The following is a 26,146-nucleotide window of genomic DNA, read 5'->3' on the forward strand; positions in this document are numbered from 1 at the left end:
GTATCTTGGATTATGACAGAGCAACTTGGAGAAACAACATGGGACAGGGATCTGGTTTGGTTCAATACAACAAAAGGTGCTGAAAGGGGGGGGGGAAACAAACCTGCTTTCTAGATCAATGGGGGAAAGTGAAGAAATTAATAGCAGCATGCCAGTTTTGCAACATAATTATAGGGCTGGGTGATGTTTCAGTAGAGAGTAAGTCTTTCACATAGGGTTGCCAACCTCCGGGTGGTGGATGGAGATCTCCTGCTATTACAACTGATCTCCAGGTGATATCAGTTCACCTGGAGAAAATGGCCATTTTGGCAATTGGACTCTATGGCATTGAAGTCCCTCCCCTCTCCAAACCCCTCCCTCCTCAGGCGCCACGCCCAAGATCTCCAGGTATTTCCCAACCTGGAGCTGGCAACCCTAATTTCACATCATCAGCTGGTGAAAATATAATGTAGTATTGGTGTAATATTTTATTTTAAAACTACGACCTAGAATCTAAGGCTTGAGATAATGCTGTAACTGACATTACCCATAATATCTCATTTGTTAGAGACTTACAGTGCATTCCTGAGATTTTGCCGTTCGGGGACGTTGGGGAGGAGGCGCTGCTGCAGCACCTCCTAACCCATTTCCCCGGTGCCGAAAACTAAAAAACAAACAAACAAACCCTTTAAAGGCTTTTTAAATTTTAAATGGGGCTTTTCACCCCATAGAGAACAGCAAGGCTATGTCTGCTAAAAAGCAAGTGCAGCAATGATGTTCTCGGCACCGGTGTTATATGGCGAAAGGGGACAGGAAGCTGCCTAACAGCAGCTCCTCTCCCCGGAACACCCCAGGAACGCCTCCTGGGTGTTCTAAGCCTTTCATCCCTAATGCATACACACATCAACTTCTCAAATACATAGCACAGTGCATGGAAAATTCTACTGAGAGCAGAGGGTGCGCATTGTTATATAGTGGTTGTGAATTAGTTGACATTTCCTTATCGTATGGTATAATTATTTTATACAGCTCTTGGATTACACACAGTCTGTCCCAAGTCTGCAGCATGTTTGGAGATACTGGTACATGTATCTTGGATTATGACAGCAACTTGAAGAAACAACATGGGGCAGGAATCTGATTTGGAAAGGTGCTGAATAGGGGGAAAAAGCAAACCTGCTTTCTAAATCAATGGGGGAAAGTGAAGAATCCTTCGGCTTAGTTTCACCTTTCACTTGTGTGGTTGGTTGCTGGCTGTGGCTGGTTATAGCCTATCAGGGCCCAGATCAGGCCTTGCTTATGTTCTAATAAAGTTCCGTTCTGTTTTGGTACCAGGTGCTGTGGAGCTATTATACCCACATTGTTTATATGAAATAGTGACAAATGATTTAATCCCAGTGAAGCTCCCCACTGATGTTCTATTTCACTCATTTATATGTATGGCCTTCTGAAAGAAAGATCGCTGAACTGGAGCAATATCTTCTGAATTAATAACTTTAGCACTGGTACTAATAAATAACCAATAAATACTGTAGCTGCTGGCAATATGGAGGTTTGCCTGAGAGACTCCTGATCTTTGTTGGCTGAAGAAATGAAAAAGAGTTACTCCTTGCTACAGATGAAGAATGTTAGTATTCTTCCTTGTGGTCTCAGTTACAAAATTCATAGGGGTGCTTTCAGTCCAGTCTGACAACTGGTCTGATTTGGGAATGAGGGAAACACTCAGATTTGAGTGCATATTTGTTTTCTGTGACAATAATAATAGGATTGTCAAACTCCACCTGGAGATTTCCTGCTATTAACAACTGATCTCTCGCCGAACAAGATCTGTTCCCCTGGGAAAAATGGCTGCTATGCATTATACCCTGCTGAGGTCCCTCCCCTCCCCAAACTCCACCTTCTCCAGGCTCTGCCCTCAAAATATCCAGGTATTTCTCAACACAGAGCTGGCAATTTGCAAAAGACAGGCTCTGCAAAATATCCCTTGAAATGTCCTTAATGTCCCATGAAAATTCCTTGCTGCTGCAGGTCAAGGCAGCCACTCCCATCTATTCTCTCTAGTGTTGCCAACCTCCAGGTACTAGCTGGAGATCTCCTGCTGGTGGAGAGGGGGAACCCTACCCATGCCCCAGGAATGCAAGGAAAGGGTGAAAGAAAGCCCCCATGATCTTCAAAGAAGCCTGAGCATCTTCCAGCCCTGACCCTGAGCACACATACCAGGAATGCCTCATCTGCAGTTCCCAGCAGTCAGCCCTGGCAGCTTCTTGTGGGGGGGGTGCTATTGGAGTGCTATTTGTTGCCCCTCAAGGTAGCACCAAAAGTGGTGCTCCAGGCAATCACTTAGCCTTGCCTAGTGAACAGGCTGGCTCTACCCTTTGGAGAGAGGCAGGGATGGTGGTATCATCCTCTTTCTGCTTCTCAATGCAGTCCAGCAACCCCTGAGGATCCCATAACCCTGAGAATCAACTTTTCTAGGTTCAGAAAACAATTCTGGGTGGGGAGGGGAAAGAAGACAATCTGGAATCTTTGCATGGAGATCCGGAATGGAAGTGTTAATGCTGAACTTTTGTATTAATGTACCTTTTTTCAACAATTGCATTATAACAATAAAAGTGTTGTAAATGATATATAAATGGGATATAACTTGTCAAATATGACAAAAGAAGTATCAATGATAGCAACAAAGGTAAGGTAAACCAAAATCAATAACAATGACAACACAGAAAATCAAAAAGAAATGATAATGGCCCCATCAGCTCTTTCTCACTACATACTGTTTTGGAAACAATAGTACACCATGAGCTTTTAAAGAGGAATGATTCTTCATATTTACAGTGGTTGTGACAAAGCCTTATTTTCCTTAGCAAAATGTGTTTACTCCATAATTATATAAAAGCAACTAGCCCTTGGCTTCATTATGTTCACTTCTGCAGTGTCTCCCCCCCCTTTATTAATTATACAAGCTAATATATTGCCATAAAGGAAAACAGAATTTCTCAACCAGTGTTGCTAATAGCTGTATTTCAAGAAAGGCCCTCTGGTGCATGTTGAACAATAACTACCACTCCTGTGCCACTTGCAATTTTTAATTGAATTTCTATCCCATGGATATCGTGCTGAAGCTATTCATCTGCTCCACTAAGTCTTCTGATATTAAACAAGTTCTTCGAGTTATTATTGTAATATAAATATTGCTCGACAGTTGATTTGCATTAGAAATTCTCATCCATGCTGGGGATAATGGTGCACAAAGATTTGCCCTGCCCATGTGTAAGCAAGAGAATGCTATTACTATGGATGAAATTCTGTTATGCTTATCATATCTTTGGATGTACTCCTCCCCATGTTCCTTTCTGCATGAATCAGTCTAGTGAAGCTTGCTGTATTTTGATTTGGGGTAACCTGGTGTTTTTGAATGAATGGATTCCTTTAGCTGCAACCCAATTATGATTTGTTCGATCATTTATCCAATGATTTCACTTGGACAATCTGCTGTCTAATTTCACAGGATTTTGAGGAATAGCACCCAGAGATTAAAGAGGGAATGCTTCTACCTATTTCCCTGGTGTCTTTGAAGACCGTGGGCAAAGGTGAACAAAAGGCTGTGCACTGTGCACTTCTGCAACTCCAAGAATTCCTGGGACATGGTACAAAAGAAAGCTTTTGAGACACTATGGCTTGAGTCAAAGGAATCTGAGATTTGGGGGGTATAATAGAAGGGCATTATGGTTATTAGGGGAGTGCACAAATTATTTTTCTAGAATTTTTCGGGCTTGGGTTGATTAGACTCGGAAATGTTCGATAAAACTGGAAAAAGCCAAATACTTAATTTGACTTTCCCGAAACATCAAAACATTTCAGGTTAAACCCGAACCCAAAAACCACTGGGTGCAGAGCTGAAGGTTGGGCTCAGTGTGAGCCCAGCCCTCAGTTCTGCATCCCTCTCCACCCCAGCCAAGCTCCACATGGAGCTTGACTGGGGCAGGGAGGAAAAACAGAAGACTGTGCTGTCTCCCAGACAGGAGGCAGCATGGTCTTTAGTCCATCCCTGTCCCAGTTAAGCTTCAGAGGGAGCTTGACTGGGGTGGACATGAAAAACAGAAGATTGTGTTGTCTCCTGGCCGGGAGACAGCATGATCTTCATTCCCTCCCCACCCCAACCAAGCTACATGTGAAGCTTGACTGGGGTGGGGGTGGGGGGACAGAAGATCATGCTGTCTCCTCAACAGAGAGACAATGGGGTCATAGTGGCCCTGAATAATGCTGAATTTATTCGGGGTTGCTTTTTCAACTCGCATTTATTGCTACCATTTTTTTGCCGGTAAAAAAACCCCAGTTTTTTTAAAAATTGGCATATTGATATGCACCCCTCTAATGGTTATCCTCAGTGAACAGTGCAAAATCTGGTTACATCACCTTATTCTTTATGTTTGAACAAATGCACCTGCCGATCAGGCCAGCCAACAAGGATATATCTCTGCTATTTAAGAGAACATAAACCTTGACTTTCTTTGCCTGCCTAGAAATTGAGTTGATGTCAAACTGATGAACAACAATAAGGCCCTGGTAGATCATATAAACGTAGGGATAAATGTCAGTAACAATATTGAGATCATGATGACAAGGCCTTGATATACTGTTGTTATTCAGGGAAAAATTTATATTGGTTGAGAAGGGATGAAGAAAACTCATCTTATTTTTTTCAGGGATGAGTCAATTCAAGACAGCAGCATGGAATATGTGGTGATAACCACCTGTAACAAGTCTGATTGCCCTGTTGAAACACACCAAAGACCTTGACAACTGTCAAAAATTCTGTATTAATTGTCTTTGCTTCTGTATCAGATGCTTTTGTTGGTTAAAGGGAATTTCCATCCCTTGCTTTTTATATCACCTATTCATTAATTCATTCCCTGGGATGGAAGATTTTAAATAGAACTTAAGAATATGTAATATAGTCACATTTGGAAGCTACATTATTAGACATGAGTGGATGTCCCCTATTTCAGATATTTTATATCTATATTTTTGTCAATGATTTTAGTTCTCTACTTTTTACTATTAGTTTTGTACAAGCATTTGTATTGTGTATGATTATTGTACAGTTTTAATACACGCTTTGGGCTGGAACCAGCAATCTGCTTGCATAACTGCTCTTCATGCAAAGATCATAAATTTTCTCTACTTTGCCCTCCCCCAATCAGTTCATTCCAGCCTTGGGAATATTGATTTATTGGTCCAGTGTGGCTTAATAGTTGGTAGACTGCAACAAGGAGGGGGGAAGGAGGTGGAGTCTACTGTTGGAGTCTACTGATGAAAGAGTGAGGAAGGAATGCTTTGGCTCCTTCCTCTTCCTGCTGCAACCTGGAGACTTGCATAGCTCCATGTGGATTCCAGAAATCAAATTTCCTGGTATTGGAAGGGACTGGTGGGAGGAGCGGAAGCAAGGAAAATCCATGACTGTTAGCATCTTTTGCTGATGAATCACTGGATCCAAGCCTTTGTATGGTATTTAAAGGTACTATGGTTTAGTATTGCATTCATTTTATGGGGAAACTTTGATGTGACAACACAGAAAATGGCACAAAAATAAAGGATCACAGGTTTGGTGGAAGGAAGGAACACAACTGAAATGGGAAGTTTTGGGTGGAAATAGAGATGAGAAATTTATAATCCTTCCTATGTATTATACAGAACTCAGACTCTTTAATTTCCCTGTTTGGTTGCAACATAGGTGTCAGTTGGTGATTGGCAGTTATTGTGGGCGTCATTGACACTGAGATCCTATTTCCACATCTTTTTTGCTTCCTGTAGCAAGAGTGCCACTGAGTGTTATCACTGTAGGATGCTTTACAAACAACAAATTTTACTTGTCAGTGAGCAAGAAGGATTCATACTTGCAAAATCATGAAAGTAGACCTCAAGTTATCTTTGCAAGATAGTGACTTGCTGCAAAATCCTCAGTCATCATTTATTTACTCTAGCACCATTTTATGCATGAAGTAGTAGACAGAGACAAGTGTTTCAGATATCATTAATCCACATGTATTTACTGGTGACTTATAAAAGTTTCAGTATGTTACCTGATTATTGCAGACAGTATTTGAAGCTGTGTAGCTGTGCAAAACATATGTAAGTGCATGCAATAGTATTGCTGTGATTGAGTTCTCTGTGTTACAGTTAAAATTAGCAGATAGTTCTTTGATCAGTCACGTTGCATATTAGCATATAGTTGTCTTGTGCATATAGTTGTCTTATGCTGGAATCACAGACTGGTTACCACCTCATCTAAATAGCATCTTACTTGAAAATGCATTGAATAACTCAACACACAAAGATTTGGCTCAGCCAGGGTTTGGTACATCCCAATACAATAATTGTTTCCATATCCTCCAGGTACTAGGGATCAAGAGAACAAGAGGAACTATGATGTATCAAGGCAGAGGGTTCCTGTAGGCTAAAACATTGAAATCTATAGGGCATAGCAGCAAATGTGTAACTTTAAATACAACTTATCGGGTACACCCGCCTTCTTATTTAAGATCTTTTTTGTATACACAGACCGGAGGGTGGATTTTATTTTAATTAATTAACTATATTTATAGTCTGACTTTCTCACTGAGACTCAAAGTGGATCACATGGTTCAAGTTGATGCAATTAGTAAGCTGAGACAACTAATGACCAATGTACTAGGACTACATAAATCTGAAACAAGCATTGAATATTAGACATGATTACAGAATGCAGATACAATGCAGACAAGTGGCCTTATAGTAGAAAATAATGCAGTGACAGCAGGATAATACATACAGCAAACAGATAATACATCTTTTACACAGTGGTATAGTCCACAGTCCCTTTTATAAAGCACCTTCCTGAACCATTCAGTTACAGTATAGCCCTATTAACTTTATAGAAATGCCCTTCTGAATGATTCTGTTTTACCTAGTTTGCAGAATGACAAGTGTGGAAGCCTTCCTGAGCTCCTCAGGCGAGCCGTTTCCCAATGTGGGGACCACAACAAAGAATGCAGGTGTAGAGTCAGTTATTGATCTTGCCCATTTGCAGGGGGTACCTGCAGAAGACATACGAAGGAGCCTCAAAATTATTTAGCCTTCTTACAGTGCATTCCTGACTTCTGAGGATGAAAGTCCTCATGAGGCCAGGAAGGGACTGCACCGGCATTGGGGCCCCCATGCCGGCATCTGGGCTACTTATGCCACCGTAAGTGGCTGCAACGCCAGTGGGGAGGCCTGGACACCAGTCTCCCGGCCACCCCGGGATCCTGATGGGGTCTTCTGCTGGCGTCCCACTGGTATAAAGGCCCATGCCAGCGTTTTGGGGGACTTTTCAGAGTCCCGGGGGCATTCTCAGGGTGTTACGGGGTGGAGCTGTCTGTAGGCAGCCTCTTGTCCCCTTTCGCCTTGGGTACACCACCAGGGAGAAGAGTTCAATCTGTGAAAGGATTCAATCTGTGAAAGGATGAATGAGGAAGGGTTTTTGCTATATGGATTCCCTACCCAGGTGAAGATACTATGTGAGAAGACTGTATGTAGGGCTGGACAGCTGAGAAGGAGGGAGAAGCTAAGATATGGGACTAGGTGGAAAGATGTGGAGTGTCAATTTCAGGGAAGCCAAATAGGAGAAGGAAAACACATATTCTTCCTGTCTTGACAAGGAAGTCCAGTGATTGTATTGTCAGCAATGATGGGAAAAGGCTTCGGTTCCAAACCAACTATAAACATGCAAGGCTTGCCAAGCCCCTTTATTCACCTGTTTTTACTTGGGTGTGTTTTACTTGGGGAAGCAGTGCTATTGACGGATGTTGGTGCAGAACTAGTTGATAATGCAGAAGTAGGATCTGCAACCCCATTGGTAAGAAGGGTCAAAATTTGAGGTGCATTTGGTAATTCAAACCTAATATTGTAAGGGGTGTTTGTGAGGGATACCTAGGTGATGTAAGGGGAAATGGAGATGTGCCTGGTTGCAAATGACTGGGTTAACTTGGTTGGCAGGCATAACTCAGACCTGCTGACAACGGTCAGGGGGTGAGTTCATTGCCCTTCCTGGTACAGACTGAATTTCCAGAGAAGTCTATATTTTGAGTGAGTTTCTGAGAGGTATGGTTATTGTCCTGCAAAAATGGGTCTTTACTTATTGTCAGGGTATGAGGAGTTTTATAGGGCTACAGAAAGGAACCTTGATTAATATGCCCCTGAAGTTCCAAAGCAGCCAACTACTTCCTCTTGAAAGGTCTTGGGGAAATACATGACAATGAAGAAACTGTGACAGCTTTATCCAAGCCTCTGATTCAACAAGGTCAGAGGATCATGAGCTCATAGGAGGGTTGTGAAACTACAGGTGGTGGCTGAAGACCTCCTGCTATTACAACTGATCTCCAGGTGATGGAGATCAGTTCCCCTGGAGAAAATGGCCACTTTGGCAATTGGACTCTATGGCATTGAAGTCCCTCCACAAACCCCACTCTCCTCAGACTCCACCCCCCAAAATCTCCAGTTATTTCCCAACCTGGAGCTGGCAACCCTTTTTATAGCTAAGATAGACAGTGCTTGCTACTGAAGAAGGGAGCACACACTGATAAATGGTTGAAAGTGATACAGGAGCCAGGTTCACATGTGAATACTTATGCATCCTACCTGTACGCGAATACATCTGTTTTTAAGAAAGAGATAATGTGTGTTGACTTTACAAATGAAACTGGGGGACCAAATCTGAATAAATGTGGAGTTTGCAGGATATTTACTCAATGTACATGTAAAGAAAAACCAAGGGTATACTGTACACAGACTCTGTGTTCACGATAACCTGTGCATAGGACTATTATGTGTGTATATTTACATGGTTAGGTTAGTGCTATGTGGCTGTGGTTTGTAAGCTGCTTTTCCACAATATTTTGAAGTGGATTTCACTTTTCTATTTGGTTGCTTGTTCTGGTTTAGGCTGCTTTGCTTATGCATGACAAGATTGTCTGTGGTGATATAAAGTGGATGAATGCCTAGTAGGACCAGGACAGATTACTTGTTTCATTTGAGTCATGTTGGACTGTTATCAAGTGGTAATAACTCTCAATAACTAGGGTCCTGACAAATGTCACCCAATTTTATTCAAGAATGAAAATGAGATCTTAACTCATTGAAAAACATATTTGTGGTAAGAACGCTAATAAATTTTTTTCTAGTGCTCTTGTGTCTCCATTCTAAAGATGATCCATGTGATCTAATATCTTGAGGGTGGAGGTGAGATTTATGCAAAATAGCCTCCTCTAAAAAGCCTATCACTGCAGTGTGCATGCTAAAGGGCAGGCTGCAGTCACAGAAAACACATGAACTGTCACACACTTGAGTGCCCTCACAAATGAACTAATTGCCTTAGAGACTATTCCATACTTTCCTTAAGGGTGCTCCAAGGACTCTTATGATTCTTGGACATGTGCCCAGGGACTTTCTGGTTTTTGACCCAAATAAGAAATCACTTGAAAACATTGCCAGTTTTAGAGTACAATAATCATGCAAACAATCACTATATGCTTGGTACATTGGCCTGCCCATGCAGCTGTTCCTAATATATCCACAAGTTCAGAGCTCAGTGTCTTTTTCTTTTCAGCTCTGGATTCTTGTATCCTTGTATGCATTTGGAACACACTGTGTTACCCAAATTGGTCCTTGTGTTAGGACAGGCACATGGAGAGCATCTTCTACACACTTAGAACACAGATTCTAGCATAGGGATCTTTTGAATCTAGTCTATATGCAGATTACAGCCTGATGCAGTCAATTTCCCATGGAAGGAAAGAAGAAGGTGTTAGATACTTAATCAGAAAGTAAACGTCATTGACTTCAGCAAGATCAGACTAGAAAAAGTAAGTAAAAGAGCAGCAATACAGGACAGTGAAACATTCACATTAATACAATCCTAGTGTGCAGCTGTATTACTTTATGTTAATATCCAATTATAGTTAATTTAAACCCAAAATGTGTTCCTCCCATGAGACGGTCCAGAGAAGCCAACCCAGAGAGAAGAGATAGGTGAGGGTTTGCCTGGAAAAGGAACAAAAAGTGCATAGGGATAAAGGTGAAGGATTTGGGGGATAGGAGGATAGGCGTCCCTAGCCAAGTAGAGATGCTAGAAGGATGATCCATTGGTTGTAAGGCTGGCTGACTGAGAACAAGGAATACAGAAGCTAAGAGTTGGGGGTGGATGTTCAGTTCAGGAACAGGAGCAGAATGGGAGAGAAAGAAAAATATCTGACTTAACAAAGAAGTTCAGTGATTACATTGTCAGCAATGATAGAAGAAGGCTCAGAAACAAAACCAACTACCACATGGGGGGTTCCTGTTTTTTCAGAAGTTGAAGATGGTTTGGGAGCAGGACCACCTATGTAAATGGTGTGATTGGTAAGCCATTTTAATTCATCATGATTTACATGGGTACGAATTGGGAGAGCAGTACTGTTGACTGAAATTGATGCAGGACCAAAACTTCAAGATACAGCTGCCTATTGATGAAATTTGAGTTGGATTATTAGTGAAAATTTAGGATCTAAGTCCCCATTGGTGAAAGGGTCAAAATCTAAGCTGATATTAGCAAATTCAAACCTTCTGTTGCAAGGGGATACTAGTAAGAGGTATGTTGATGATATAATAGAAAAGGAAGATGTGTCAGGTTGGAAATTATTGAATAAACTTAGATGGCATGTATGGCTCATACCTGTTGACAATTGCTGGGAGGTGGACTGGTGGCCCTTCCTGGGAACTTGATTGAATTTACAGAGAAGTCTGTCTTATAAAGGAGATTCTGAGAGCCTCGGTTGTTGTCCTGTAAATCTGGATGTGTGGAACATTGGAGGGCCACACCAAAGAGTCTTGATAAATGTGCCCCTGGAGTTCTCAGGCAGCCTAGCTATGCTTGAAAGTGCCCATGGAAATACATGCCTTTATCAAGAAACCCTGCCTTGATATCAAAATGATAGATTAATGTGTACCTGAAGGCCAGAGTATCTTCGGATGAAAAAAGATGCAGGTCTTAGTAGTGTGTCATGGGGCAACAGCTGGACCTGACTTTGTTAATTCACTGAAAAGATGGCAGATATTTCAAAGTCCATATCTTGAGCCTCTCTTTCATTTCCTCTCCAGCTTGAACACATACATGAACACATGAAGCTGCCTTATACCGAATCAGACCCTTGGTCCATCAAAGTCAGCATTGTCTACTCTGACTGGCAACGGCTCTCCAGGGTCTCAGGCAGGGGTCTTTCATCACCTACCTGCCTAGTCCCTTTAACTGGAGATGCCGGGGATTGAACCTGGGATCTTCTGCATGCCAAGCTTCTTATTAAAACGGAAACCATATAAAGGATACTACAAAGAATACCACTCTTTATCAATGTTATAGGGTCAAGTAATAATGTAGGTTTCTCATCTTGAGGGGCTAAAACAAGAGATTAAAGATTTATATTGGGCATTTAAGAAAAAAAAACATTTTAGGTGTTTACATTTGAAGATAGAATGCGCATGTGTAGCTGCCACTTTATATTAGTTATTAAAGCACATTATCAAATATCAGCACTCCAGAGATCGAGTGATCAAATGTTTGTGGGCTGTGATATTCATTTTAGGTATGCACCAGTCTGCCTTTTTGTTCTGTTTTCCAATATTTTTATTGTGAGTCTCCTTGTTTTGCTCATATTTATAGCTTGTGTTCTTGATTTGTTTTTTTTTAAATAATTTAAATGAAATTTTATACTTTTATATCATCTATACACCATTCCACCATCTGGCCTGGTGGAATGCTCTGCCAAGGAACATCAGGGCCCTGTGGGACCTGCAGGGCCTGCACGACAGAGCTTTTCCACCAGGCCTATAATTGAGGGCAACCGTGAATACCCTCTGTACTGGTCTCCCCACCCCTCCCTCTTTCATAAATTTGAAACAGCTTGGTTGAGGGGCAGCTGCCTGTGTGGGCTCTTATAGTAGAGCGAGATTTATGTGCCATCTGTGATCACTGTTTTTAAGGTTTGATTTTATTGTTATTATTATATGATTGTTAGGTTTTAAATGATGTTATCCACCCTGCGCCGGCTTGCTGGGGAGGGTGGTCTGCAAATCTGAAAAACAAACAAACAAATAAATAATGTATACACTAAAGTCATGCAAAAATAAGGCCAAAATGCATTAATATTAACAGGGAAAGTTCATTGGAATCTGGAACCTGGGAGAGAATAGATGGGAGTGGCTCCCTTGACCTGCAGCAGCAAGGAATTTTCAAGGGACATTATGGATCTCTGAGTTGGTGACTCTAAGCAGCTACAAGCACTAGGAAAAGAATGCTCTGACCTTTGGGTTTTATAACCCACCCTGGACTCATAAAAAAGATAGTGGTGTGACAGAAAATATGAACGCACATGTACAAGGGCATATATAACACACCCTTCAAGCTGACTATTTATAATTTCTTGCATTCCCCCTACTCTGTCCTGGGAGATGAATGCATATTTTATAGCACTTCCCTCCTGGCTCAGGGCTCATATTTCTAAACAGGCCCATTAGTGACTTTCAGTGCTCTTATAAAGGTTTACACTAAGGGCAAATAGATGGAAGTCTGTACTGGTAACAGTTCTCATGAAGGACACATCTTTCCCATAGGTATGCTGGTGTCTCTTGTGTGTTCCTCCATGGTAGCTCTTAATCTCATCCTGCGTCCTTCTTTCTCGTCTGTTGCGTCTTCATCTGTTGGAGATGTTGGTGCGCTGTTGCAATATCAGAATTTCTTTGCCTTGTAAGTGCAGGAAGAAGTTAAATGTGCATAGATGCTGATTATTATGATTTATGGGTTGGCTTTCAGAGACAATGCTCATGCTGTGTAAATGATCAGTGGGCCCATCGCTAATATGATTGGGAACAGGTGCATTCGGGTTTAAGTGTTTAACAGATTGTCAGAGCAGTTGAAACAAGCTGATTTTTTTTTACTCCTTGTTTTTTCACTGATATATGGAAATGGGAGAGTTTGCAGGTCACGAATGTGTCTTAGTTTAGAACCCCTCATTTTGCCTCAGAAAAATTATATGGGAGCCATTAAAGTTAATGGGATGACCTTTTGTGTACTCAAGCCGAGATCCTCTATGCCTTCTTTTTTAAGATGTGCAGTTTCCACTGAAATGAACAATATGTTCCCCTTTCATGTATATCGGTCATACATGTAATATGTATGGGTTTTGTGGTCTTTTCTGTTCAAGAACCATCTTAGTTCATTGTCTTCTCCCATTTAGTGACAGGAAGTATGATTCTAATACAAGTTTTTTTTTTGCTGTTTTGCACCCTACTGGAACAATATAAGCACCACAGCACCATAGCCTAGTCTGGGGATATTTGGGGTAGTTGACACCTGTAAGATAACATTTTGAAGTCTAAATTTGTATATTAAATAATTGAGATCCATGAACAATCAGGTCAGTGGAGTATTTAGATGGGGCTGAAGGTGCATGTTGAATCCATCAGCCTTTACAATCTCATTCTTGACTTTGGAGGCTCTCCCATCTATAAAGCTATTTGGCAAACATGGGGTTTCTCCTGTCCCCATCCGTGGTCCTATGCAAGTTTTATTCAGTTAAGTAGGCTTGCAAATCCTGATGATCAGCTGTTTAATAAGGATACCTCTTCCTTATTAAAGTGCTGAAGGTTTGGTACACCCCCTCCTCCTTGGATCTTCATGCTTTTCCTGGCCCTTGCCAGTTCATAGCTTCTATTTACCAATAAGGATTTTGTCCCTCCCAAGTTCTGCATTGTGCTCTTTTCAATTACTTGCATTGTGCTCTTTTCAATTACTTAGGAATTCCCAAGTTTCATGGTCCTCAATAGCTTCTTCTAGATGCTCTTGTTTCTGTAGGTTCTGTAGTGTCCAGCAGTGCCCTTGCACTGCCATGTTTACAGCACACACCACCATTTTTTTCCTTTGCTTGTGGGAGCAGAGCCAGACCCAGATCTAGGCCTGGCAGAAATAAGTGAGTTTCTGTGATAGACAGCTGCATAAGGATGAGTTGGCAGTTGAGAGAGACTGTTAAAGAAACTGACAGTTAATAACTGGCTGGGGAAGGTGACAGTTGAGGCTGCAGCTGGAGTGAGAGGAACCCTTTTGGTTTAGGACCAAGAAGGATTCTGTAAGTGAGAGAGGAGTGATTTGAGTGTCCTTTCCTAAGGGAAGAGAGTAATCTCTAACCAGCTCTAAGGGAAATAGCTCCTAAGTAATCCCTAAATCCTCCAATTTAAGAACTATTATTTCAAGAAGCTTATAGTTATCCAACTAAGCAGTGATGGCCAAGCAAAATCTATCTCAGTTTATATCCAGGGTATCAAATACATCCGATACACCTTGATTACAAAATATCTTTAAAAAAATAACTGAAGATTCCTCATTCCTTCGTATTTTTACCAGCTGAGTTTATTTTCCGAAACCTCCTTACTAACCTGACTTTTCCATTCCCTCCCAAAAAGAGACAAATAAAACTGTTTTGAGTTTTTAATTGCAATAAACCTCTCATGTGCCATATATTCTGACTTTTTTAAAGAAAGAGTTTTCTTTGGCAGATCCCCCAACCATCTTAAGTGTGGGATGGAAAACAACACAACACAAGATAAGTCTCGGAAGTGATAGTGGTGGTTGATAAGGGAAAGATAATTAAAAAGTAGGGAGATTCATCATAGTTTCCCCAATGAAACTGGAAATCAAGGGGCATGTGTTACTCTAGTCTTTCTATCTCTGCTCATTTCCAGAATCTCCATCCAACCCCCCCCCCAGTTTCAAAAATATTTTACATTAGTGGTAGTCAGTAAATGTTGACATTGCCTCCTCCTGCTAAGACATGATATGTTCCAATTGTCTCCTAGTTGGGCCTGTCCTCCTTATTGAATGAAGTAAATCCATTCAGTAAGAAAGGAGGATTATAAATGAAGTAAGTAAGTAAATAGCCTCCCAGATATCCTTGTGGACAAGTTGGTTAAATGCCAAAAAATACTGTTGTTAGATGGATTTATAGTTGTGCCTAGGGTTGTCAACCTCCAGGTGGTGGCTGGAGATCTCCTGCTATTACAACTGCTCTTCAGGCGATAGAGCTCAGTTCACCTGGAGAAAATGGCTGCTTTGGAAGGTGAACTCTATGGCATTATACCCATTGAAGTCCCTCCCTTCCCCAAACCCCACCCTCCTCAGGCTCCACCCCCAAAATCTCCACGATTTTGCAACTCGGAGCTGTCCAACAAAATTGCCCAACAAGTGCTGATTAATGGCTCTGCATCAGCCTGAAGGGAAGTCTTGAGTGGGGTGCTGCAGGGCTTTGTCTAAGGCCCTGTCCTGTTTTTATAAATGGCTTGGATGAGAACATTGTGGGGATGCTTATCAGATATGCTGAGAACATGAAACTGGGTGAGATAGCAAACACTAGAGAAGGCTGAGTCAGGATTAAAAATGACCGTGATGAACTGAAACACTGGCCCAAGACCAACACAATGAATTCCAACAAGGATAAATGTAAAGCCTTACATTTAACTGCAATCCCACCACAAGGAACAAGTGTCAGATGAGGGAGACCTGGCTTGGCAGCTGTACATTGAAAAGGATCTAGGCTAGGGTTCCCAACCTCCAGGTACTAACTGGAGATCTCATGCTATTACAACTGATCTCCAGTTGATAGAGATCAGTTCACCTGGAGAAAATGGCTGCTTTGGCAACAGGACTCTATGACATTGAAGTCCCTGCCCTGCCTTCCCCAAACCCTGCCCTCCTCAGGCTCCACCCCAAAAACCTCCTGCCATAGGTGGCGAATAGGGACCTGCCAACCTTAATCTAGGCGTCTCAGTGGATTATGAGTGGAATATGAACCAGCACTGCAGTGCAGCTGCAAAAACAAAACAAAACACACACACACACACAAAAAAAAAACACTACTGCTTTAGATGAAATGCTTCTAGATAAATAGAAGATTAGAGAAAATCATGGGAAGTAATAGTTGCACTGTTGGGCACTTATAATCTGTAGTAGTTTGTCCAGTTCCAGGCACTACATCATTAAGAAGGATGTTGACAATCTAGAATGCTTTCAGAGGTATGCAACCAGGAGGTCAAGGGGACTGTGAACCAAGTTCTGAGGAAAGGTTGAAAGAGCTGGGCATTTTTATCTTGGAGAAGAGATGTCTAAGGGATAACATGATCACTGTCTTTAAATAACTCAACCAGGGCCAGGGCTTTTTCTGGATCGTGCGCAATTCCGCAGGGCCTGTAAGACTGAGATGTTCTGCCAGGCCTACAGTTGAGGGCATCATAGCTGGCCTCCCTTTCTCCTTCCTTTAAAATTTTCCATTTGATAGTGTTCTAACTGGGAACTCTTACTGCTTTCCCCGGGCCCACATGGGCCCCTGTGACAATTTATTGCGCCAATCAATTTGATTAATAATGGTTTTATGATATATTGACCTTGCTTTTTAATTTATATATTGTATGCATTATGTTTTAGATGCATATTATTATGTTTTATGATAGTTAGCCGCTCGGAGCCCAGCTTTGGCCAGGACATTGAGCAGGATATAAGAACAACAACAACAACAACAACAACAATATCTGAAGGGATGTCACTAAGATGGAACAAAGTTGTTAACTCTTCTGTCAAAGGGCAAGACTAGAAGTAATAGGTAGAAATGACAAGGAAGTAGATTTCAGCTGAATATTAGGAGAAATCTCTTAATGGTAAGAGCTGTGAAACAGACTGACTCAGGAGGTGGTGGAGGTCTTTAAGCAGAGGCAGGAAGGCTATTGGGTATGCTGTAAGATCCCTTCAAACTCACTGTGACTCTAACTCTCCATGTGGAAATTTTTATTCTTCTGGCTTCTTTCAACTTGGAACTCTTAATATTGTTTCAGGTGGGCATGCTCAGGATATGCATGGAAATGTCAGTAAACTGAAGCATCTCTGTGCCTCAATCTTGCGGATGTCATTTCCAGTTTTTAAGAACCAAGTGGTAATAAGAATGGTCAAATATTTCAAGAGTTTAAGATGACAGTGAAGTGTTAAGTTTTTATTTGGTTCCCTCAAGGTCCATTTCTCCAGTGTTCGATGGGGCTACAGTTTCAATAAAAAAGGATCTCTGTGGGAATAAAGCTACTGAGAACCATGCTTCCCCTTTATGCTTTCCTTGAAAGGGCAGCAAAAAAAAAGAAGAAAAAGAAAGAAAAAAGGATAATCAGGTAATGAATGAAGACCATTAGGGGGTAACCAGCCTGTATTATAGTAAGTATGATGTATGTTCAGATCTGAGCAGTATAACTGGTAGGGAAATAGAACCTGATGAATTATTATTATTTGCATTGTGTTTGAAAGCTAATTGCAATTAATTGAGGTTTTTCATACCAGTTCACTTCTATTTGCTGCCCATCTTAGCAGCTGCTTTAGACATATTAAAAAGAAAGGGTTTTTCTTAGTGTATCTATGATCCAGCCATTCAGGAATCATGTGCTAGTATGTCCGATCAAGTGGTGGATAGTGCTTGTTGCTCTTGCTCTAAATGGCCAAACACCAATATATCTAATACAGTATTTGCTTACATGAAAGAGTAGCCCCCCCCCCCGGCATGCCATAAAAAGAGGGGTGTCATCTTATATTTTCATACACATTACAGTTATGTCTATTTTTTTTGTGTGTAATATTTTAAGGGGGTTGTCTTACATACAGAGTCATCTTCCTTTTGAGTAAATATAGTAGTCACCGTGGCTCCATCTGCAGATACCTAAATTTGCAGATTAGGGTCATGTTGACATATTACTCCAAAATCTCAGGTTTGTGGAAAACCTTGAAAACTTTACAAAGGGATGTGTGTCCAAAAAATCCCCCAAACATAGAGCAGTTGTCTACACTTGCACCGACAACGGTATACTGGGAGCTTCTTCCTCCCTGTCCAGTGCTGTGCCTTTGTATACACATGCATAATGAGAATTATGGCGGGCAGAGAGGAGGAGTGGGAGCGCCCACTGTCACCCCCCTGGCTGAGGATGGCAGGCACTGCAGTGGTGGCGAGGAGGGTGGTGGGGAAGGGGGCTTACAGGTCCCCACTTGTTTGAATAGATTCCACAAAAGTTTCAAACTGAAACTGAGGAAGGGTGATTAAGAGTGGAAGCCAGGTTTTCCCCAAATGTGTCACCTTTTGGCTCTGCCCTAGAAACTGAGATTTGCTGCAAGTGTTGTGCTGTCCCGGTCCCTTCTGTTATATAATGTGAATCTGGCTACTTCAGAGGTTAGTCCTGTGCTGGGGCAGGTTAAAGAGCTACATTTGTGCTCATGCTATTTCCATTACGAAGCATTTAGGGATATTCATCCATTAAAACTACCTGACCCTTTGAATCTGCAAGTACTGGATGCCTCCTGCTGCCGATTTAATTGCTCCCATATTACCAGTATTCAGTTTTATACACCAGGGAACTCTAATTCCAAGCTCTGTTTCAAAGGGAGGTCACTTGTCAGCAATAAGCTTGCTCTTGGTACCTAGATAGATGGAAATAGGATTTGGACCCTGACCAAATGCTCTTAAATCTGTGGTTTCTTAAGTTGTCTTGGTCCATTTTAAGATTAAAAGCCAATTGCAGAAATTGGCAAAGGACATGATATCACAGAGCTGGTCAGGAGTATAGATTTATAACTCCCATTTTATGGATTCCATAATCAATTGACCTTGTAAGCTGGCTCGAAAGAAGGGATCTTTTTCTCCACCTGAGCCATGATGTATACCTAAATTACATGCATTTCACATAAATACTCACACTCAGTTATAATGTTGCAAGAAAAGTAAATGGGATATGAAATCAACCAGGAACTGATAGAACAGATTGGAAATAATTGGTTTGTGATAATATAGTGTGCCAAAAATGCACGAACGTTGGTTTAATATTACAGAATAGTTCACTGGGAAAGAACTGCAAGGTCAGCTAGCACAACTCTGTGGTCTTGCAAGATTTCCTTGATGTGAACCGACCACAAGAGCTTTTCTGCCAGAATTCCTGCACATATTTGGCATGTAGAAGGTCCTAGATTAAATCCTTAGCAGCTCAGTTTTGAAAAGGATCTGGGATCCCTGGTGCTTCTCTGTCTGAGGCCCTGGAAAGCTACTGCCAGTTGGGAGAGAGAATACTGAGCTAGGCGGATCAATAGTTCAACTCAGTATAAGACCGTTTTGGTTTTGAGCAATATCTTTTATTATCTCCCAGCAACTTCTGTGATGGTAGAAACAGAGAAAAGCGCATTTGTAGTTTTGGAAGTGTCATAGAATGGGCCCTGCAGGCATCTCATTCTACCATGGAGGATGTGGCATTTAGCAAGGTGGCTTAGGTCCCGAGCTGTTAGTCTCTAATGAGAAGTTCTATTCAGCTTTACTCCTCCTCAAACAACCAACATTCCTTTGATTGCTGCTGCTACCTGAAGCTGTCAGAGATGTGCCAGTATAGTCTTCTGGAAAATGAACTCTATTTTAACTCTCTTTAAAAAGACTGGCCCTCAAATTAAGAACTCAAACTTTTCCAGACTACCTCCACCAAAGTTCCGTGGGCGTAGGGACAGCCAGGGCTGGATTAAGATATGCTGAGGCCCTAAACAATGTCAAGTTTAAGAGGCCTCATATAAAAAAAGGTAAAGGTCCCCTGTGCAAGCACCGGGTCATTCTTGACCCATGGGGTGACGTCACATCCTGGCGTTTACTAGGCAGACTTTGTTTGCAGGGTGGTTTGCCAGTGCCTTCTCCAGTCATCTTCCCTTTACCCCCAGCAAGTTGGGTACTCATTTTTCCAACCTCAGAAGGATGGAAGGCTGAGTCAACCTTGAAGCAGCTACCTGAAACGAACTTCTGTTGGGATCGAACTCAGGTCGTGAGCAGAGCTTGGACTGTAGTACTGCAGCTTACCACTCTGCGCCATGGGGCTCTTAAGAAGAAGCCTCATAGCATTCTGAAAAAAAAAGGCAATTTAGTATTTTTAGGTTTTTTTTAAAAAAAATTAGAGGTCCAGGTTGCCAGCTCTGGGCTGGGAAACTCCTGGAGATTTTGAGGGTGGAGCCTCAGGAGGGCAAGGTTTGGGGAGGGACTTTGGTGGGGTATAATGCCATAGAGTCCACCTTCCAAAGCAGCTATTTTCTCCAGGGGAACTGAACTTGTAACCTGGAGACCAGCTGTAATTCTGGGAGCTCTCCAGCCACCCCCTGGAGACTGGCAACCAATCTATAATTTAAGGCCCTAAAATTTAGTTTATTTGGCTTGTGCATAAATTCAGGTCTGGGGACATCCTTGGGAATCTCACCTGCTATATTAATTCAAATAAAGGCTGGATTCTCATTACCTTCCTTCTTTTTCTCTTTGGGGCATGTGAGCCAAGTTTTTATGTGAGTACAGAAGAATTCGCATAACAGTAGATTAATAAAAAGAACAAGAAGACCCTTGACTTGTAAAATGTGTTATAAAAAGTGAAAACTTACAGTTGAGCAAGAACTATCTAACTGCAGAGCAAAGCAAAAACAAATGGAGTGATAAACTCAATCCTCTCTCCCTAGGTCTAAAATTTGATGGTGAATTGAGGATAGGCAGAATAAAATTTGTATGCATTAAGTTTATTTCTATTTGTTTTGTGCTGGTTCTTATGCTGCAGAAAGGCATGCCCCATCAAACAATTCATACTGTTGTGAGAGCTGTCCCTCTCCCAGGGTTGTGAGATATACTAGCCAAGCAGCCACTTCTGGGTGCTGTGTAGGGTTGCCACCCTCCAGGTAATAGCTGGAGATCTCCTGCTATTACAACTGATATCCAGCCAGTAGAGATCAGCTCACCTGGGGAAAATGGCCAGTTTGGCCATTGGACTCTATGGCATTGAAGTCCCTCTCCTCTCCAAACTCCGCCCTCCTCAGGCTCTGCCTCAAAAACCTCCCACCGGTGGTGAAGAGGGACCTGGCAACCCTAGTGCTGTGGCACCTGACTGGCTTCTAGAGTTGACACTTGGCTGGTCTGTAAATGCCTTTGGTGTTTTCTCCTTAAAAGAAAAAAAACCCTCTTCACATGTTCTGCCACGACAGCTTCACTCGTCTTAGCAGGGCCTTCTGCAGGTGCCAACCTGCAAATGGGCAAAATCAGCAACTGCTTCTTGTGGTCCATGCCTTATCAAATGGCATGCCGATGAGGTCAGGAAGGTCCCCCCTCTCCTGGCTTTCTGAAAACGTAAAACTGAATTATTCAAGAGGGCTTTCCTACACAGATAATAGGGTTGTACTGAAACAAAACGGTTCAGAAAGATACTTGGGTAAAAGGTTCAGGACTGTAGTCTGTACTATGGTGCATAGTTTGTACTGTCTGTTGCTGTAAGTGGGATTCCACTATGTAAATTTTGTTAATACTTATACTTTAATTCAGATTCTATTTCAGAGTTCTGGTTGGTTCTAAATTTCTACAATCCAAATCATTTTGAATTGTTATCTGCGTGTCCTGTCATATTGATTGTATTGACTTACTTGTTGGCTAGATTGAATGCCATTCCGTCAGGGTAGCTATTGGGTCATTAAATAAGGTGCTATATTCTGAGCGAGTATGTCAGTGTGGTTCTGGTCAAACAGACACCCTTCAACATTCTTTATTTAGTTGTGGCCTGCTTAATGTGGTAAGGGATGGATGGATAAAACCTTTTATTTGGGACTCTAGCTGTAGATTGGATAATCTGAGGTTTCTTTTAGTAGGGGTGGATTTTAATATTACTTTGGCAGTTGCCAGTCCCCCCCCCCCCGGGTTGATTAAGATTAAAAATTATATATGTACTATTTTTTTTCCTTTTATTCCTAGTATGACACTCTTCAGAGTTGAATTGGCTGTACGAGCAGTATCGTTACACACTTACTTTAATCTGCCTTGAGTCCCAATGAGAAAGGTGGAGTGGACTACAAATAACAGAAATAAATAAATAATAGAAAACATTAGGGATGCTACAAATTTTGCTATGTGTTTAACAATTGACCTCACCATATTCAAATGTATCAACTAGAAATGACTCGATCACCCAGTCTGCTGGGTCACTATGGACTACCAAATAGCCACAAATGCCTGCCGAATGGGTTTGCATAGGCTTTTTTCTTGAAAAACTGCACATCTACAAAAAGGCTGCCAATTCAAACTGATTAGCGGCCATTATTGTCACTATGGACATCTTAGATGAATGCCAAAGGGGAGGATTTTATTAAAACACAACATTTATTTATGACTGATTTTATATTATTTGTGATTGATTTAATTGTCTATTTAAGCAATTGTCTGCTGAGTGGAGCAGTTAAGGAGCAAGGACAGGTACATTGTAGAATTCAGCTGAGCTGTGTGGGAATATGCATTGTGAAAATCGACTTGCACTGTACTGTGTCGTTAGGAAGGAATACAATGAAAAAACCTACCAAACAGCCATGAACATGTTGATCAAAAGTTGAATTGATTATTGAAAAATCTGCTGTCTGTTGCTGCGACTGGTGATCAGGATGTAAGTCAAACAGGCAGGGGTTTATAAAGAAGAAAGAGACAGTGAGAAATGGAGAAGGTATGGAGAAAAAAGCCCTAGGAGAGAGAATCAGCATTTTATACCCATCACAATTAGGGAATGACACCTCCAGATCATCTGCTGTTTCCTTTGGACTTTGCCAGCGCTCAGACCAACAGGTAGGAAAATAATGCCTGGCACAAAGGCAGTTGCTTTAAACTTAGTACACTGGAGATGCCAATTTGACTGTTATCCAGGGACAAGTTCAGCATCTGCCATTTTAAACTTCACATCTATCCCCAACTCTCTGCTTCCAGTCTTCTCTCTGTTTCTCCATGATTTCAATTTAGGCTTGTTATAAGTGAGAATAGTTCTTGCTTATTATTTCTGTAATGTCTTGAGATCTCTCTGTCTCTCTCTCTTTCTCGGTGTGCCTGTGTGAAATCTTGAATTCTCATCCCCAGATATTTCTATTGAGAACTGTACAGAAAGCAAAATCTATTGGACTCTGTTGTCATATGAAAAGGACAAGTGTAAACATCCCTACTTGAAAAAAACAAGGGGGAAAAAACACAAATCTGAACATTTTAATGTACTTTAACAAACCCCCAAATCTTAAAAAAACAATTAATATATAACTTAAGCCATTCTCTTTCACACAAGGAAGGTGTGGACACAGCTTGTCCTTTTCCCCCATGCATGTAAAAGAACATGTGACACTAGGATTCCCATGTGCCTGCTGGATGTAGGAGGTTTCCTACCCTAGTGGATCTTGCTCTCCAGCACTCCAGTGGCCGCAGGGGAAATAATATTTTCTTTAAATCACCAACAGTGACAGCATGGCTTCACTGCCAGAAAAACCCGAGTGTAACGCCACTCGTCTCGAGAAATTGCTGAAAACTCTACGATAATTGTTTTTGGCAATTCATAGAGAGGTGTGACAACTAGGGTTGCCAGGTCCGTCTACGCCACCGGTGGGAGGTTTTTGGGGTGGAGCCTGAGGAGGGTGGGGTTTGGGGAGTGGAGGGACTTCCATACCATAGAGTCCAATTGCCAAAGCAGCCATTTTCTCCAGGTGAACTGATCTCTATCGGCTGGAGATCAGTTGTAATAGCAGGAGATCTCCGGCTAGTACCTGGAGGTTGGCAACCCTAGTGACAACACTTCCTGGTTTCCCTGGAAGTGACATCACACCATCTCATCTCCCAGTGGTTGCCAGGCCAGGCCTGAAATCCAGTGTGACACATATGCTCTATACAGCCTACACTCATTCTGATCAGATCTGTCCCTTGCTTTTTTGATAGGAAATATCACTTTTGGGGGGGCTATGTGATAGAGGAGAGGCGCATCGGTTTTCTTCTCCACCAGCTGAGTGGGATATAAGGTATATATCCCAGCATATAAAGTAGGACCCTATCTTAGATTGCAATAGTGCAAAAACCTACCATTAAATTAATACAGTTGATAATTCTAACATAACAGTGGCCTCCTAAGTCAAGTCATGCCTTTCTAAACCTATTGACTTCAATGGACTTAGAAGGGAGTAAGTCTGCTTAGGATCATAGGTCATGATTAGGGTTGTCAACCTCGAGGTGGTGGCAGGAGATCTCCTGCTGTTTCAACTGATCTCCAGGCGACAGAGATCAGTTCCCCTGGAGAAAATGGCTACTTTGGAAGGTGGATTCTATGGCATTATACCCCATTGAAGTCCCTCCCCTCCCCAAACCCTGCCCTCCTCAGGCTCTACCCCCAAAATCTCCAGGTATTTCCCAACCCAGAGATGGCAGCCCTAGTCATGATACAGCTGAAGCTTAGTGTCTGCCTTATGAGTGCTTGGATGGGAGACTGTGTATCCCTGATTTCTATAGAAGAAGGGAAGGATATAAATGTGACTTGTGTGTTTGTGTGTGTGTGTGTGTGTGTTAAGTGCCGTCAAGTCACTTCCAACTCATGGCGACCCTATGAATGAAAGTCCTCCAAAATGTCCTATCTTTTACAGTCTTGTTCAGATCTTGCAAATTGAAGGCTGTGGCTTCCTTTATTGAGTCAATCCATCTCTTGTTGGGTCTTCCTCTTTTCCTGCTGCCCTCAACTTTTCCTAGCATGACTGTCTTTTCCAGTTATTTAAGAAATTAAAATCTGTTTTCTCTTTTTTCTAGATCGACAGATTATGGTACCACTTATGAAAAGCTAAATGACAAGGTGGGATTGAAGACAGTGCTGAGTTACCTCTATGTCAGTCCTACAAATAAGAGGAAGGTAAGAAACATATTTTCATGAGCTATTTAATTAAAAGAAAGAGAAAGTAAGTTTAATTCTGACTCTATACCGAGAACACAAATACTTTGACTAATTGGAGAACTTTCTTGCTTTCTTGCTTTTGGACAGCAGCCTACTGCTGAATATGAGAAATACATCAATTAATCTTTAGGAATTTTTTTACACATGGCAGTGAAAAGTTACATTTATTTATTTACGTACATTTATTTACTTACATTTCTTCTCTGTGGGGACCCACACCAGCTTACATCAGTCTCATCTCATAGAATCATAGAGTTGGAAGGGACCACCAGGGTCATTTAGTCCAACCCCCTGCACAATACAGGAATTTCACAACTACCTCCCCCCTACACACCCAGCTACCCCTACTCCATGCCCAGAAGATGGCCAAGATGCCCTCCCTCTCATGATCTGCCTCCTTTGTTTTATCTTCACAACAACCCAGTGGAGTAGGTAAGGTTGTGACTGCCCAAGGTTACCAAGCAAGGTTTCATGGCAGAGTGGGGATTTGAACTTGGATCTCCCAGATCCTTCTTCAGTACTGTAACTACTACACCATGCTGGCCATCTCTATCATTGTTTGTTCCATTGGTGGCTAGAATGTAGAAAAAAATAATAATATGTACGTTATGGGCATTGTGACTTAAAAATAAACGTGTGACAAAGCTCTGTGATACATCCACTGTTTGTGTTGTTATTTCTATGAGCCACATGTCTATTCTTCTGGAATTTAGTCCTACACTTGGTATAGTGGTTAAGAGTGGCAGACTATACTGGAGAACCAGGTTTGATTCCCCACTCCTTCACATGCAGCCTGCAGACTGACCTTGCACTAGTCACAGTTCTCTCAGAACTCTCTCAGCCTCACCTACCTCACAAGGTGCCTGTTTGGGGGGGGAAGTGATTGTAAGCTGCTTTGAGACTCTTTTTGGTAGAGAAAATAGGGATATAAAAACTGATAAAAGGAAGTATTTCTTTACACAATGCATAGTTAAATTGTGGAACTCCCTGCCCCAGGATGTGGTGATGGCTACCAACTTGGAAGGCTTTAAGAGGGGAGTGGACCTGTTCATGGAGGAGAGGGGTATTCACGGCTACTAGTTAAAATGGATACTAGTCATGATGCATACCTGTTCTCTCCAGGATCAGAGGAGCATGCCGAATATATTAGGTTCTGTGGAACACAGGCAGGATGGTGCTGCTGCAGTTGTCTTGTTTGGGGGCTTCCTAGAGGCACTTGGTTGGCCACTGTGTGAACAGACTGCTGGACTTGATGGACCTTGGTTTGATCCAGTATGGCTTTTAATTTTATTATTATTATTATTATTTAAAGCATGGCCTCTTC

The 26,146-nt window shown here is 41.8% G+C and overlaps 1 protein-coding gene across 1 annotated transcript in view; it reads left to right on the top strand.

Moving 5' to 3' along the window:
• Positions 1-26,146, top strand: part of SORCS3 (sortilin related VPS10 domain containing receptor 3) — a 564,006-nt gene that overhangs the window by 231,584 nt on the left and 306,276 nt on the right. Inside the window, exon 3 of the mRNA XM_056849278.1 lies at positions 24,681-24,780. Within this exon, the coding sequence (XP_056705256.1) occupies positions 24,681-24,780 (100 nt within the window). The remainder of the gene's footprint in view (positions 1-24,680; positions 24,781-26,146) is intronic.

The sequence above is a fragment of the Euleptes europaea genome, chromosome 5, assembly GCF_029931775.1.
Source record: "Euleptes europaea isolate rEulEur1 chromosome 5, rEulEur1.hap1, whole genome shotgun sequence".
NCBI classification, from domain to species: domain Eukaryota; kingdom Metazoa; phylum Chordata; class Lepidosauria; order Squamata; family Sphaerodactylidae; genus Euleptes; species Euleptes europaea.